General features: G+C 34.9%; 1 protein-coding gene across 1 annotated transcript in view; it reads right to left on the reverse strand.

The window, feature by feature from the left end:
• LOC124605760 (opsin, ultraviolet-sensitive) overlaps positions 1-14,518 on the reverse strand; it is a 72,971-nt gene that overhangs the window by 19,320 nt on the left and 39,133 nt on the right. Inside the window, exons 2-5 of the mRNA XM_047137645.1 lie at positions 10,471-10,650; positions 5,138-5,353; positions 1,911-2,041; positions 489-661 (exon numbers count right to left, since the gene is read on the reverse strand). Of these exons, the coding sequence (XP_046993601.1) occupies positions 489-661; positions 1,911-2,041; positions 5,138-5,353; positions 10,471-10,650 (700 nt within the window). The remainder of the gene's footprint in view (positions 1-488; positions 662-1,910; positions 2,042-5,137; positions 5,354-10,470; positions 10,651-14,518) is intronic.

The raw sequence follows: 14,518 nt of genomic DNA on the forward strand, positions 1-14,518 counted from the left end.
AGAAGATAAATAAATTTTAATGAAAGGAATCAGAAAATTAAACTTCCCTTCCTGTGCTCTTAGAGAGCTGTGAACAACAATCTAATCATCATTTAATATTAAATAAATATTTTATATCTAAAAACAAAGATGTAGTGACTTACCAAATGAAAGTGCTGGCAGGTCAACAGGCACACAAACAAACACAAACATACACACAAAATTCAAGCTTTCGCAACAAACTGTTGCCTCATCAGGAAAGAGGGAAGGAGAGGGAAAGACGAAAGGATGTGGGTTTTAAGGGAGAGGGTTAGGAGTCATTCCAATCCCGGGAGCGGAAAGACTTACCTTAGGGGGAAAAAATGTTTGTGTGCCTGTCGACCTGCCAGCACTTTCATTTGGTAAGTCACTACATCTTTGTTTTTAGATATATTTTTCCTACGTGGAATGTTTCCCTCTATTATAAATAAATATTTTTGTTTACTAAGCTATCTTATCAATGTACATACCTGTTCTCGAAGAGATTTCTCATGGCTTACAACATGGCTAACAATTTGAGAGTAGAAAAACATGATCAGGCTCATGGGAATTACATATGAAAACACGAAGATTGTTAGAACAAACATTTGATTGCTTGGTGAGCTGGTTAGGTAATCAAATGTGCAGCTAGTAAGGTAGCCCTCTGTAAATAAAGAACATATGATATAGCTTTCCTGTCCATAGTGATGAAGAAGTTAATAAACAAAAAGAAAATTAACATCATACCTTATAATAATAATAATATCATAACTGCAGCAAGCAAGCGCCATTACAATATTTTATTTCATTGTAATAGCTGCATAAGTGATAGTAACACTTTTCTTTTTTGTGGCTACCTCTCTTTCCTCTCTTGACAAAGAAACTAACATTTCTGAAAATTAGTAGTAGTTTTCTCATAAAAAAAAAAGAAAAAAAAAAAAGAACTGGAATTTTGCCTCCTGGGGCTAAGCACGAATAACCATTTTGTTCCTGGTAGTTTTAAATTTTCTCAAGTGTGTTCTCCTTTCGATACAATGTGATATAGTCTCCATGGTTTCTCAGATACAGCTATTTCAAACCTGTGTGTGCCATACTGGACAGCTGAATTAATCTGTTGCTGAAGTATTTGGAGAAAATCTTTCTGACAACAAGGACAGAAATGCACAACCAGTATTCTACATATTTCTCAGCCTATTATACTATACCTCAATGAAATGTATTTGTGTGTTTAGTTAGTCATGGTGATGTTTGCAGAATTATTTGATGCTGGAAGTCTAAATAAAAATAATTTAAACATGGGAGTAATTGCTTGCTTTCATTAAAATATGCTTATGCATGTGTCAAGGGAGAATAATAAACAAATACTTGGTAAGATAGCTGCTAACATCATTTAATTCAGAGTGATGATGACAGTATGACCACAAGTTTTGATGGGTAATTGGAAGGAAAACACAATAATTTACGATCTGTTGTAAGCATCATTCCTGCATCACAGGTCATTTCCAATTGATGTAGCTGAGAAACCATTGTGAACAGAGCATATACTATTAAATTTTTCCTTTAGGAGGAATACTCATAACATTTGTTAACAATGCTCATCTGCAAGCAATATGAACTATATTCACAGTGAATAAATGGACACACATACACTTCTCTACTGTAGAGTACTAGCTGATGGTAAGGCCAAACATATGTTTCATATTTTTTGCTGGCACAGCATCCTTCTTAATACAACCTTACAAGGACAGAAACATGTTATGTTCAAATTCATTAAAATGATCAATTTTAAATGTGAAAACAGACAAGTATGTATTTAACAACATATAAACAAGTATAATGTGATATGATACAAGAGGCAAGTGTACTAAATGAATCTCTGTAATTTATACCACAGGAAGCATTGAATGGTTTACCTGGTGCAAATCTGCTCCATATTTCAAGAAGTGGCACTATCGCCCAAGGTAGGGTGTAAGCCCAGATGAGTAGTACAAACAGGACAGCAGTCCCAGTTGTTAGTTTACCATCAAATGGCCTTGCTATTACCCTACAGTAAAAAAATTACACCTCTCTTATTTTTTAAATATCATATCATTACAAAAGAACTGTGTGAATGTTTAGAAAGTTAATACTAATTATTGTACAGTTCCCAGATATTATCATCAGTCTTTTATCTGGCTTATGACTGCTAATATAAAGCAAAACATGAACAGTTTTTTTTTTCTTATCAGAGACTGCTACAAGTTGTTAACAACACAGATTTCTCTAGAGCAATTGCTTGGATCATTAAAACTCTGCTAAATTGAAGAAATATGGAAATGGACTAAGAACACAATACTTTTAGAAATCATCCAGTGGAACACTTCAGAAACTGGAAACATAATAGATTTGAATTACCATTCACCAAAACAGGACCCAAACTTGTAACCACATCTTGAAATATAACTACCTCAGGTAGGTTGTAACAATGTATTTCTATAGCTTATCTGCTCACTTTTTTGAAATTTTAGTATAATTTTTGTAGATAAGTGACATTTTTTATTATTTTTTACTTTATTTTATAATTGGCAGTATTAATAATGACTGTTAAAAATACACAAGTATGACTACAGATCATTGTCATTCCAACCTACACTCCAAAAAGATATAGACAGAAAAAAAAATTGTAAGTGTTCTGTTCTCTTTTTCTCTGTGCTCCTATGACGTCACACATGACATCATCATTACGCCATAGGATGAAGGCGATATCCCATATCACTAGACTCAGTTGATCTCCCCTGTCCCCGGGCTACCCTACAGATCTGTCACTGCAACCTGCATTAAAAATATATGTACATATGCAAAAGAATATTGTCAGTTTTCTGTGCTCTTTCTGTTTGTGCATGTAAGACATCACATCCCATAACATCATTATCCACAGAACAAAGTTGACAGCTGGTTTCAGTCGACCTGCGTGGAACTCTTCATTGTTTACATTTCACTAAAATTTCAAACTATGACTTTTACGTAAAACCACAATATTCATGTGGGTAAGTGGAGAAGCCCACTGTAAGTCATATAAACTCAAAAACAATATTTGTATTTCACAATTGATGGCATCTTTCAGGAAGCCATGATATACAGTTGTATAACACATAAGAAGTACAGTCTTGATCACTGTCTTTTCTATTTTTTAAATGATGATTAGTTTTGATCTGACTGGCAGATCATCTCCATGTCTAAGTTTTATCTTTTATTTTGTTGTACACCAGACATATTGAAATGTATTAGGTTTACTATTTTTTATTTTAATAATTCTTTTTATTTTATAGTAGGAGAACCTTCTTTACACTTTATAGTGTACTTGCACTGACTTGCGTATGTCGCACGATTCCTTATGTAACCTTTCCCGTTGCATCCTCTGTACCTTTTGTCATAGTTTTGTGATCCATTCTTACAACTATTGATTAACAGCACCTTACAGTACTGTGGATGAATAAGTTTGTGGTGTTTTAATATTATCTGTAGTACCTTGTCAGTATTTGAACCCATGAACAATAATAATAATAATAATAATAATAATAACTGTAAACACCAATCCAGAGAATGTTTTTAATTCATTATGAAATTAGTAATTGAAAAAAATGTATAAATTTGAATATATCAAGACTATTTTGTGAGAGAAAACATGTTCTAAGGTGAAAGAACCAGGCTAAGAAAATGTAATAAGAGGAATTATGCAAAAATTATTTAAAACAATGAAACTAATTATGATGAATTTCTAACAATGAAAGATTATGAACTGCATATTAAGAAAATGTAAATATATGAGTGGCAGAGGTAATGAGGTCTTGCTGCTGGTCTTGTCTTGTCTTTAGTGCCTATTGTGATGTTGAACATCATTCTTTAAAGCACAAATGGTATAAAAAAAGTGTCCTGTTATTGAGTGAGGCAGTGGAACAACACGTCTTGATACGTAAGATAAATATTTCAGAATTACCTCTAACATTTCTTTCTACTCATTGATGTAGTATTGCTTTTGTGCTCCAAAACTCACCTTGCTGAATAAATTATTTCTAAAATTATTAATTTTGTAGTATATACTCTTTTTGATGTTTAGATGACACACATTAATAATGTAAATTTGGTGTATCTCTGACATTAGTGTTTTACATGGCGTATATCATGTTTAGCGTATACATAAAGTGAGATGGTCCCTCATGATATGGGTTAGCTTAATATTGGTCTGGCCATAAAATTTATTATTGTGACATTAATCCTACTTATGAATATTGTAAACCACCTATGATATAAGACACAAATTATTAGGAATTAAAAACAGTATATGATATTATGTCAGGTGAACATGCAGGCCCATGGAAATAGCTGTTCCTGACATGTTTTGAAGGAGATTTGCATAAATCTCACCACATGTGGCCAGACATCATTCTGCTGAAACATGCAGGTGGAGTCACCTACCTAGGGGTAATAGATTAGGCTCTAAAAGTTTCTTGATGAAGTTGTTGTCATTCATATTGCTCTCAATATTTATAAGTCAAAATTTAATGTTGGATCCAATGGCTCATCAGACAATCACACTTTGGCTTTTTCTGGTATGCCACACAATAATATCACCAGACTACAGTGGTGCAGTGGTTAAGACAGATGACTCATTTTCAGAAGGAGATTTAGATTTTCTATGGCTTCTCTAAATTACTTAATTTCAACACCAGCATGATTCCTGTGAAAAGCCCATGACCCATATCACGATACGGTCTTGTCCAGTCTGAAGTCATGCTCCATATCTTAAAGACTATTTTGTTGATGAGTGTTCACGCCTAATCTTCTTTACATTTTATCCCATTTTTGTGATTTGTATTACTGAAACAGTTCATAATGTATAAAAAAACTCTGTCCTCTCCCAAGAAACCAAAATACTGTTTTTGCAAGGAATGACATAAAATATATGTTACTGCATTTCAGAATTGATAAGCTTTAATCTAAAACAAGGTTTTAGCTGTTTTTGGTGTAGCCCCATATCATAATTATTTAAACTTATTTTAATGCTTTATATCAGACAAATATTTTTGAAACATAATTATCAAAGCTTCTTGTTTTCTGTATATCTCAACTCCAATTAATACATTTTAAAAATATTTCTTACCTGTATCTGTCATATGCTATAGCTGCATTAGTTGTAGCAGCTCCAATCCCAGATATTGATCCTATAAATGCAAACACTTGACATCCAAGATGTCCTAAAGCATATCCAGTGTTGAATGAATTGTAGATGAAGATAGGTGTTTTCAGCATCATTAGAAAATCACAGATTGCCAAATTGACTACAAACATGTTCGATGGTGTGCGTAATGATTTTGCACTGAAAGAGAAATATGTTTGCAAGTCTGTAAAATAAGTCTTTATTAAGACAACTAACATAATTACTGGAAAAACAGCCTGATTGTACTTAATTTAGTAAAATAATATTAAATAGCTATTAAGCTACTGTTTATCAATAATTACATGGGTTTTTTATGATATCTAAAATGATATCATTTTGATTTCTTCCTTAATGAATTGTTACTCTATTGACTTTCAGAGCCACCCTCTTTCTGCCAGCACCCTTGTTAAAAAAGAAGATGGAGGAAATAACAGAGATTTTGGGCACCATCTTCCCTCTGCAATTGCAATGATCAAAAGCAGTAGGATGCAGAAGGAAATGGAAACTACTACACTAAAGACACATAATACATATTCAGATGCAATGTGACCAGTAATCATAAAAATGTCATGAAAATATGAAGGGCTTATTTCAATAGTGGTGCAAGTCTATTTTTGTTCATATTGAGATACAGAGTCCTAAAGTTAAATGAGCACTGAAAAATCTGCAGTTGAGATACCAGAAATATTCAAGCATATGGCTTCTTGCTAGAGATGAACTTTTCTTTCTGTTTGTTTGGCTCATTAATTTCAGAAGTGTTATAGACAGAAAAGTGGAGGTAATGGACTTGTACCACTATTGAAATAAGCCCTTCTTATCTCCAATGGCAAAAGTTTCCAGCTTAGTCCACCATTTGAATTCTGAGAAGGTCTGCCAAGTCAGAAAAGACCAAGACAAAAAGATTCAAACATGAATGAACTGGTAACAGTATTTGGGAGAAAATGTGGAGTATCAAAAGTCTGAATGTAGTATGAAAGCTAGAAAATCTGAAATGGGGAATGCAAAGACTGAATCTAGATATAGTAGGGACCAGTTAAGTGAAATGGAAATGGGATAAAGATATATGGACAGATAAATATAGAGTAATATCAACAGCATTAGAAAGCAAAAGGGAACTGCTTATTGCCTTGAGTGAGGATGAAATGGATGTCTCTTTGGAAGGTGTAGGGTCAAAGTTTAACACAGCTTTGGAATACTTGTGGTAAAATAAGGCAGAGGGAATACATAATTCATAGTTGTAGAATCAGTGAGGGAAGTGGCAGCTAAATGATTATACCAGTAAATGAGTGTCATCAACACAATCCAAATTATAGAAACAGAAGATAAATGCAAGAACTATCACACAATTAGCTGGACAGTTAATGCATTCATGTTGCTGACCAGAATAATATACAAAAGAATGGAAAAGAGAATAAAGAATCTGTAGATGATGCTCAATCTGGCTTTAGGAAAGGCAAATGTACTTAAAAAGGCAGTTTTGACATTACACTTGATAATCAAGATGCCTTCATAGGATTTGTTGACCTAAAAAAATGTCCAACAATGTAAAACAGTGCATGATGTTTGAAATCCTCACACAGTAGGTATACACTACAGGGAAAGATGGACAATATACAAAAATCAAGAGGGAACAATAAGTATTGAAGACAAAGAGTGAAGTACTCAGACTTATATCAAAAAAGCAATGTAGGAAATAAAATAAAAGTTTCGCAAGTGTGATTATAATTCATAATGACAGGATATCATGATAAGGTTCATATATGGTATTGCTGTGCTCTCTGAAAGAGAGGCAGGATTATAGCAGCTGTTGAAAAAAGCAATGTAGGAAATAAAATAAAAGTTTCGCAAGTGTGATTATAATTCATAATGACAGGATATCATGATAATATTCATATATGGTATTGCTGTGCTCTCTGAAAGAGAGGCAGGATTATAGAAGCTGTTGAAAAAAGCAATGTAGGAAATAAAATAAAAGTTTCGCAATTGTGATTATAATTCATAATGACAGGATATCATGATAAGGTTCATATATGGTATTGCTGTGCTCTCTGAAAGAGAGGCAGGATTATAGAAGCTGTTGAATGGAGCAAACAATTTACTGATGAGAAAAAGATGGCAAGTGCCTTAACCAAATTTTCCAGAAACTTCCCTCAGTGGAAGAGGGACCAAAATAAGTGGACATGTATCACAGCTTATCTGTATATACTCAGCCATTCCTGAGAAAATTATGGCCAAAGTTTTTGAAGTACTTTATGTGCTTTTTATCAAGTAAATAGTGCACTCAGAGCTGTTGTGCATTAGTTAGCATCATGTCTTCACACTTTTGCACCCCATGTTCAAAGCATTATCATCATTTTTATTTTTGTTTACCATTTATTTACCACTGTCCATAGAAATTGACTACCCAAATGTTTTCCAATGTACATTGAAATAATATTGTTCTTATTCATCTGTTGAGTGAATTAATAGAAAAAACAATAAATGGAAGGAAAAATAATTTGAAAATGTTTTTGGTGAAATTCATGTAGTGTATCTTGATTCACCATCCAAGAGAATGTACCAAATCTTCCAGAAGAATAAACATGAAAATAAAATATCTTAATTAAAATTTGATACAAGAATGAAATATAAGAATATAAGGATTTAAAAAGATAGTATAGCCTGACAATGCCATACACACATATCATGTAATAAATGTTCTATGCTTATTGTGAAACCCAATTGTAATTTTACTATCAACATAAAAACTCAGTTGTAATTTTACAATTAATATAACACTCTTGTATCCCCTAACTTGACAAGAAACTTTCATATAGTAGCCTTCTATGGACGTGGGTAGATAAAGGAAAAAATAAAATAAATAAAAACAATAATCAGGTTTCGAACACAAGACACAAATGTAAGAGGGTGCAATGCTAGCTACTGTGCCACCAGTTGAGCTACGCTTATTGCATGCTGAAATGCATGAAAAGTACATTGAAAACTTTGACAGTCATTTTCTCAGAAATGTTTGAGTATCACTGGATAAGCTGAGTCATGTGTTCAGTTATTTTCATTCCTCTGGCACTGAGCAAAGTTTCTGGGAAATCAGGTTATGGCACTTGACATGTTCTCTTCATGAGTATCGATTATGAACTGAGACTAAACCAAAGACAAATGAATGTGTCAAGGACCAGCAGAAATGAGACTAGCAATAAACCTAATGTGAAAATTGGGTACTAGGTATATAACAAAGTGAAGAAAAACTTCTACCTTGGAAGCAAAGTAACACATGAGCAACAAAACAACAAGCAAATTAGAAGCAGACTAACACAGGAAAAGGGAGAATTCACCAAAAGAAGTCTACCAGTAACAAACTGTAGCCACTATGTAGTTCCATTCTATTAATGAAAGACTCGTTCGTATTCTTAATGTTCAACTTTATTGTGAAGCAATGAGCCAGACATTAACAGAGAACATCTAATACAAAAACAAACACAAAGCAAAGAGTAAATGATTATGTGCACACTAGAGTCTTAGCCGCTGCCCCTGTACTGTGCACATGTAACTACTCGTCAGCGTGCCCCACAAAACATATGAGAAAGAAATTTCAAAGAATGTACATATGCATCACTGCATTCTACGAAAGTGAATCAGGGAGTGTCGGAAACTGAGAAAAGAAGAGGCTCAAGGCATTTGATAAGTGGTATTACAGATGGATGTCGATAATTGAATGGACTGGGAGGATCAGCAATGAGAAGATTTTTCACAAAATTGATGAATAAATAAACGTATATAAAAGACTAACTGCAAGAAGAAACAGGATGATTGGACTTGTAGTAAAACATCAAAATCATGGACTACAGGAATTTGTAGAGGGCAAAAACCACAAGAATGATAAAAATATGATAAAAAATTACAGGTAGTTTGGAAATGACTGGGACCATTTGTATGTAGTGTGTTTTCAGATAAGAATTTAATTTCTCAAAACTTATCAACATTTCCCGAAGAATAGTTAATTCCTTTTAGCTGCTCAGAGTTTATTATTCTTTAGCATTTTTGGTCCTTTGTGGCCACGTTGTGGGACAACAAGGATTTACTATAATTCTTACAACAGAAGTCCATTTCAGATTTTTTATACACAATTTATGGAATAAAATAATGAAAATAAAATTTGTAATAAAAACTTTGGGGTAGTTAGTATTCTGATCGTCACTAGAGTAGCATAACATGTTTACTGGCTATTTCTTTCTATTAACATTCCATACAATCTTAAAGAAGAATGAATGCTTTTTATGATTTATTTAAGTGTATGAAAAGCTAAGAAGTCACATGTTTCACCATAAGCCGCAACTACAAGATTTGACATTATCTATGTGGTACTTGAAGGTGAAATGTAATCCCTCTAAAATAATATAAATCCATAAAACGGCAAAATTAAACAGAGACGAAATTTCTCATATTCAGTGGTAGTTCGCCCATGTCTTCTTTAGACCATAAAATTGCTGCTTGCCATATAAGTAATCAAACTGTCATTTTGAGTACTGATAGTGTGCTACCATTCATAGTTTTCATAACAGTTTACGTATGTTATAAGTGCATTGTATGTATTAATTAATATTTTGAATTTTTTATAGATTCCAGAGTGTTAAAATTTGTAAGTAAAGAAAATCAAATTTCAGATTTCCATATTTACTTTTAGACAATTAATTGTAACTAGTTTTTCATACTCAGAAATTTAGCATTATAATCTTTATTACATAAATACTGGTGCTTTAATGCACAAACTTGCAGAGCATCCTATTAACACAGAGTTGATCATGCAATTTGATTTCTCTAAACATGACATACCTTTAAGGATCATTGAGAACAAAATTATTGTTGAATTCTTTGAATTGGCAATAACAATTTTGCAGAAAATTTAACTGCACCCTACACTCAAAAAGTAAATTGAAGTTTTACTTAAATGAGGGAAAGAGCAGTACGGAATAACATCAATATGGAATTGATAGATTGGTACTCACCACATAGAGAACGTGTTGAGTAACAGACAGGCACAATGAAATAGAACACTAGTGGCCATGTGTGTATGAGTCATTACTGTGTGCTAGGATGAGAGTTCTACTTCTGAAGAAGAACTTTGTCCAAAAGCTGAAAATATTTGTAATGTTCTTTTTCACTGTGACTGTATGCAATGCAATGCCTCCTCTGTGCAGTGAGTAATAATGTATCCTTTCCATATTGTTGAAGTTTTAGTTAAATAGATATGAACTTTGAATTTCATTGTTAGATCTTACCTGCTGAAGATCCAAATGACAAGGCCATTGCCAAGGAGAGCAACCAGCATGAACATAATATACAGTAGGCCGAGCACATAGTTAAGCAATGGGCTAGGTTCAGGGTAGGATAGCCAATGGTCGGGGATGTGGATTAGCTCCTCAGCAGGCACATTCCACCCCAGTAGCCGTGGAGCAACCCTAAAACAGAAAATGCACTTTTTTAAACTTTATATATAGATTATTCATGTAGTAAATGAACTGTGTTCTGAAATTTTTATCAGAGGAATACTTTACTTGAAGGCACAAATAATTACAAAAAATGAGTATCCACTAATTCTACTGCTTCAGTATTTTAAATAACAGAACTTTAATGCCTAACACTGAAAAATCAAAACAACTTAATTTCAACCAATTCCTAACCCATTCATTAATAGGGCAAGATAAAGTACAGTCAAGAATACTGAGAGAGGCTCCATAGTCATTTATAGATTATATACTCATGTACAGAAAAGCGCAGGACGGCTTTAACTAGAGATAGGACATTCACATTCACAGGCATGTACAGTAGTATGTTGTGCAGAAATGATCAGCATTTGAACCAAGTAGGCTCATGGGTTCAGGGTCAACATCGATATAGCAGTGCAACGCCATCCACCAGTAAAATGCGCCTATGGCTCTCATTGTCACTATAAGCTGAAGGTAATGGATCAGTGTGACTTGCTCAGGTGTGCAATATACCTCCCAGATGTATGCATGAACTGTACCATCTAATCAGTGAGATTGAAAGAGGACGCATTATTGGCATGACAGAATGTGATGCATGCACCCAACCAGGAAATTGCTGCTCATGTACGACCAAGTGTTTGCATGTGATGGTTGTGCACAGAATGGTTCACAGAAGGCCATAGAACATGACAAGATGGGTGAGTTTGGACCACCCAGACCACCCCCTGAGAAGATTGACCCCTCATCCTAATGGCACTGCAGGACAGATCTGTGTCGTCCTCAGCTCTGGCACAACAGTGGAACAGTGGAACATCATACACTATCAAGGGTGACAGTCCATCACCATTTATTGTGGTAATGGTGGCTGCATTTTAGTTTGCCCCAAACAGGGGGAGCAGCGCCACAGTGACTGCATTTGCACAAGACATACAGCACCAACCTGAGGCCTTACAGTGTGGGGTACTACTGGGTGCAAATCACAGCTGGTGTGTGTCTATGGTACTGTGACCATTGTGACCTACGTGAATGACATCCTGTGACCTGTAGCCATATCCTTCTGCATAAACCCCAGATGCCATTCTTCAGCAAATTAATGTACGACCACATGTTGCTGCACAAACACATGCCTTCGTGGTGTCACAGGATGTCAGCCTTTTTCCCTGGCCTGCCAGATCACCAGACTTGTCACCAATCAAAAATGTGTGGGATATGGTGAAACGATGGGTGCAGCACTGTGACTCAGCATTGACCACCACAGATGAACTAGCATGCAGGTGAATGTAGCGTGGATGGCTATACAACAGGACCATGTTTATGCCTTATGCACGTCAATGCCATCATGCATGGAACAAGTAATCAGGGCCCCTGGTGGACCCTGTGCCTACTAGGCAACAGGACACATGATGAACCAAGGTGACTGAAATGCTAATCGTTTCTGCAGAACTTGATAATATACAGGGTGTTTCAGAAAGGACTTTACAACTTTTTAAAATTCACATAAATTAATTCATAGTGCCTACAGAGGTGATTGTAGTGTCAGTTTGTAGGGAAATACATTAAGCCTGGTCTCGCAAAGTTCACTAGTGCCAAACCGCACCATAAGGAGTGCTAGCAGAGTTGCATTAAAGATGGCTGCCTTCACAGGACCAAAGGTGCTAGCTGTGTGTCTTTTGGTTTGAAGAATCAAAGTTGGCAACAACAGCTCAGCATAATTTCCACACCAAGTACACTAGAGATCCTGCTAGTAGGCCTACAGTTTATGAGTGGCATAAATGTTTTGTAGGTATAGGGTGCTCATAAGACATGGGAAATCATCAGGTCATCCAAGCACATCTGACAACGTCATTGAACAAGTGAGGCAACATTTTGTAAACAGCTCTACAAAACAGACCGGGCATGCATCTCGCGAACTGCAGATCCTACATACAGCTGTTTGGCATGTGTTGAGAAACCATTTGCATTTGAAACTGTATAGATTGACAATAGTACAAGCAATAAAATACACTGATAAAATTCCTCACAAGAACTTAAGTGCGGGTATGTCAAATCAATTACATGAGGATGAACATTTCTTAGACAAAATTATCTTTTGTGATTAATTGACTTTTCACTTAAGTGGCAAGTTTTGCACACATAACTGTAGGATTTGGGGCAGCACTCAAACATTGAAACATGTTCGTGATAACCCTAAACTGAATTGTTTTTTGTGCATCGAGCAAGAACAAAGTGTGTTTTTTGTGCATCGAGCAAGAACAAAGTGTATGGCCCATCAACAGGATAGTGTCCTTGGATATGTTACAACAATTTTTATGTCACAGATCAATGAGGATGATCAAGAACGAAATATTTACTTCATGCAAGATGGTGCATCACCCCGCTACCTGGCTGATGTCTGGCATTTTCTCAGTGACTGCTTTCCACGTCAATGGATTGGTGGTGACATGCCAGTTGCATGGCTCTCACATTCCCCAGACCTGACGCCACTCAAATTATTATTATTATTATTTTTTTTTTTAATGGGGGTTCATCAAGGATATCATGTTTCTACCTCCTGAGCCAGCTTCTTTACCTGAACTTAGAGCAAGAATTTACACCACCACTGAGCAAGTTACACCTGTAATGATACAGTGAGTATGGGAAGAAACTGACTTCCGATGGGATGTGTGCAGGATAATCGACAGAAGCCACATACAACATCTGTAGTTTAAGGTGAAAATGCTTGATATATTTCCCTACAAAATAACACTAAACCCAGTTCTACACCCTCTTTCAATAAATTTATTTGAATTTGTAAAGTCCTTTTTTAAACATCCTGTACATATCCTTTGAATATGAATGTCTCTGGTCACTCAAAGTGTTCTGTTTTCTCTGAACAAGAGTGTATTAAGTTTTAATATGAGGTAAAGGCTCATTTAAATTTATTGCTCCTCCAGAATCTTATGAAGCATTATCTATTATCTTAATGAACATAGCGTTTTTAATGAGTAATGCATTGTACAGTATCAGCACAGAATTGCTGAAGCTGAAACTTGTCTCCACAGGAGCTTGCATTTCATAATGTATCTATGCACATACAGGGTGACTTTACTGCCTTTCTATTATGGTTTACATATCTTTGGATCCGCTGGAGCATGGAATTGCTGAGAGGGTTATTCAGTGAGAAAAAGAAAAGACAAATTAATGGGAGGGAGAAATAAAGCAAGGAATCTGTGTTTAACACAATTTCTCAGTGACACACCTTGGTTTCAGAAAGTCTTTATAATTTTAAAAGATGAGTGATGCAGTTAAATATGTCTCTTAAATGCAAAGGTGGTGGCTTTAACCAACCAAGAAACCAAGAAACTATTGTTAGTGTGATAGTAAAAATACTAAGTGGAATACAAAAAATCATATGATGAAAGACAACTATGATCAATCCATGGAATGTCAATACAGTTCTCAGTGAAAGACTTCAGTGATGATCATGTTACTGACTGCAGTTTTTACACCTAATAGTGAGACCTAACTGCACAGTTATCACAGATATTCGGTTGTCCTCTACACATTAGATATGGCTCTCCTGACTGCAGAGAATATATGAATTGTGTGAAAAAGATTTTAGGAGAGATGAAATTATAAGATCCTGAAATGAATGCTCACTGATACTCACTCACAAAGAAAGTATTGAAATATTTAATGGGACATGGAGTATCTGTAAGATAACCTAGATTTTATAGTAAGTGGAGCATTTATTGCAGCAAGCAAAATTGTCAGTCCTTGAAAGGTTGGAATTGATTCCAGTTGTGAACGTATTTAGAAGAGATCAATCAGCCAATATCTTAAATTAATAATCAGGTGTTTT

The sequence above is a fragment of the Schistocerca americana genome, chromosome 3 (genome assembly GCF_021461395.2).
Source record: "Schistocerca americana isolate TAMUIC-IGC-003095 chromosome 3, iqSchAmer2.1, whole genome shotgun sequence".
In the NCBI taxonomy this organism is placed as follows: Eukaryota; Metazoa; Arthropoda; class Insecta; order Orthoptera; family Acrididae; genus Schistocerca; species Schistocerca americana.